This window comes from Hippocampus comes, unplaced genomic scaffold (genome assembly GCF_001891065.2).
Source record: "Hippocampus comes isolate QL1 unplaced genomic scaffold, H_comes_QL1_v1.1 scaffold81, whole genome shotgun sequence".
NCBI lineage: Eukaryota > Metazoa > Chordata > Actinopteri > Syngnathiformes > Syngnathidae > Hippocampus > Hippocampus comes.
Window position 1 is genome coordinate 154,088 of NW_017806179.1, and position 2,091 is coordinate 156,178.

A 2,091-nucleotide genomic window follows, 5' to 3' on the forward strand; every position below is an offset into this window, starting at 1 on the left:
TGGCGGTAGGTGTACGGCCGGTAGCTGCGGGACAACAAAGGGAAACTTGCAGCGCGCAAACTCGGCGTCGATGGACTTTAGCGTTAGCCCGGCGTCGGGTACCTGTAGGAGCGGTGCGTGGACGGGCTGTTGGACGAGTACCCAAACTCCAGCGTGTACTGCGAGCGGACGGTGGCGGGGGAAGGAGGCGGGTTGAGAATCTGATGGCAAGCAAACGTTACATATTTCCACACGCGACAGGCGAGCCACGCGCGCGCACGACGTCCTTTCCCGCAAACGGGCGGGACGAGGTCCTCACCGGCGGGAAGTAGGCGCCCTTGGTGCTGGATGAGCTGCTGGACGAGGCGCCGGTGATGTGGGCGCGGTCGTACGGCGGCCCGCTGCTGCCGCCCATGATGCTGAGCGAGCCGATCGCCGACTTGCCCCCGGACATGACTGGCACAAACGGCAAGCGGTGAGCGCGGGCCCGTCGTCACGCGGCGCGCCCGGCGGCCGGCGCCTCACCTGGCAGCGAGGCGGACAGGGGGGCGGCGTGCGGCACGTATCCCAGCGGCACCGAGGACGGCCCGTGGACCACAAAGTCGTTGGCCACCGTCTCGCTGTCGTCCTTCATCTGAGGGCACAGGACGCGCTGGCACACGAAGTAGACGGCGCCCACCAGGAAGAGCGCCATCACCACGCCCACGATGGAACCCACGGTGTTGTTGGAAGGTGGCGGTTCCTCTGTGGAGTCCGCTGCAAGACCCGCGCCGAGGGTTGGATGAGCAACGGCAAGAGGAGGAGGCGGCGGTAAAGGCGCGCGTCTTACAGCAGCCCATCTCGTCCGAGTTGTCGTCGCAGTCCATGTTGTCGTCGCACTTCTTGTCCTTGCCCACGCATTGGCCGTTGGCGCACGAGAACTGGTCCAACGGGCAGCGCACTGGGAGACAAACCGGCGCCACGCCGCGTGATTGCGGGCCCGTCACGCATCGCGACTATGATGATCCCGGCGCACCGTCCGACTCGCCGCCACCCGTTTGAGCGCTCGGCCGACCGAGAGAGGAAATGTCGCCGACCGGTCCCCAAGGCGCCCGGCTTCAGCGCCGCCGCCCAGTGAGAATGAACGGGGCGGGTCAGGGACGGTCGGTCGGTCGGCGCGCCGGGGTCAGTCTGCGCCGAGCATCCTCTTGCCTGCGGCCGGCGAGTCTCACCTTCGCACTTGTTCTCGTCGGAGCGGTCCTGGCAGTTGACCTCGCCGTTGCACCTGAGGCCGAGGTCGACACACTGGCGACTGTCGCACTGGAACTCGCTCTCCGAGCAAACGGGGCAGTCCTGCTCGTCGCTGTCGTCGTCGCACTCGGCGTAGCCGTCGCAGCGCCACGCCTGCGGGATGCAGTCCACTTCGCCCGAACGGCACGAGAACTGCTCGGGGGAACACGTGGGGGGCTCTGAGGTGGGGGACAGCGGTGACGGTCAGGGAGGGACGGGAAGGGGCGCCGCGGGGGACGGAACGCGAGACGTCACCTCCGCACGACAGCTCGTCCTGCAGCAGCACCAAGTGGACGGGACAGGAGCAGCGGGTGGTGCCGTCGCCTTTGACGATGCAGATGTGCGAGCAGCCGCCGTTGTCCCACGTGCACGGGTGCTTACCTGCCAACGACGCGCGTCAACAAACGCCATCACTTTTGGCCGGCTGTCGAAGGTTGGTTTTTTTTTGACCTTCACTAACGGCTTTTTATCGCGCGGAGGCTTATTGGTAAATCGACGGGCCGGCCGAAGGGCTCCTCAAAAGCGCTCCGACCGGCCCCGAGGCCACCTCACCGTACTCCCTCATGTCCAGCTCGCGCACGGCGTGGATGTCGCTGAGGTAGGCCACGCGCGCCTGGATCTTGGTGCGGCCCTCGCGCGTGGTCTTGTCGATGCGCTCGATCATCTGCTGCTGCTTGTCGATCCAGTACAGGTGCTTGCCAAACACCGTCAGGCCCACCGGCTGCAGGATGTTGGAGTCGGCGATCACGACGCGATTGGCGCCTGAGGAGGAAGGGGGCGGGGACGGGGGCGGGGCCCAAACAAAAACAAAAACAAGGCGGTCGGGAACTCGGCCAACAAAAC

At 66.2% G+C, this 2,091-nt stretch overlaps 1 protein-coding gene across 1 annotated transcript in view; it reads right to left on the minus strand.

Annotated features, from left to right (window-relative positions):
- Positions 1-2: 2 nt before the first annotated feature.
- lrp6 (low density lipoprotein receptor-related protein 6) overlaps positions 3-2,091 on the minus strand; it is a gene marked incomplete at its 3' end in the record, with an annotated part of 14,494 nt that continues 12,405 nt past the window's right edge. Inside the window, exons 16-23 of the mRNA XM_019897455.1 lie at positions 1,801-2,010; positions 1,504-1,629; positions 1,191-1,427; positions 809-919; positions 505-735; positions 299-435; positions 103-200; positions 3-24 (exon numbers count right to left, since the gene is read on the minus strand). Of these exons, the coding sequence (XP_019753014.1) occupies positions 3-24; positions 103-200; positions 299-435; positions 505-735; positions 809-919; positions 1,191-1,427; positions 1,504-1,629; positions 1,801-2,010 (1,172 nt within the window). The remainder of the gene's footprint in view (positions 25-102; positions 201-298; positions 436-504; positions 736-808; positions 920-1,190; positions 1,428-1,503; positions 1,630-1,800; positions 2,011-2,091) is intronic.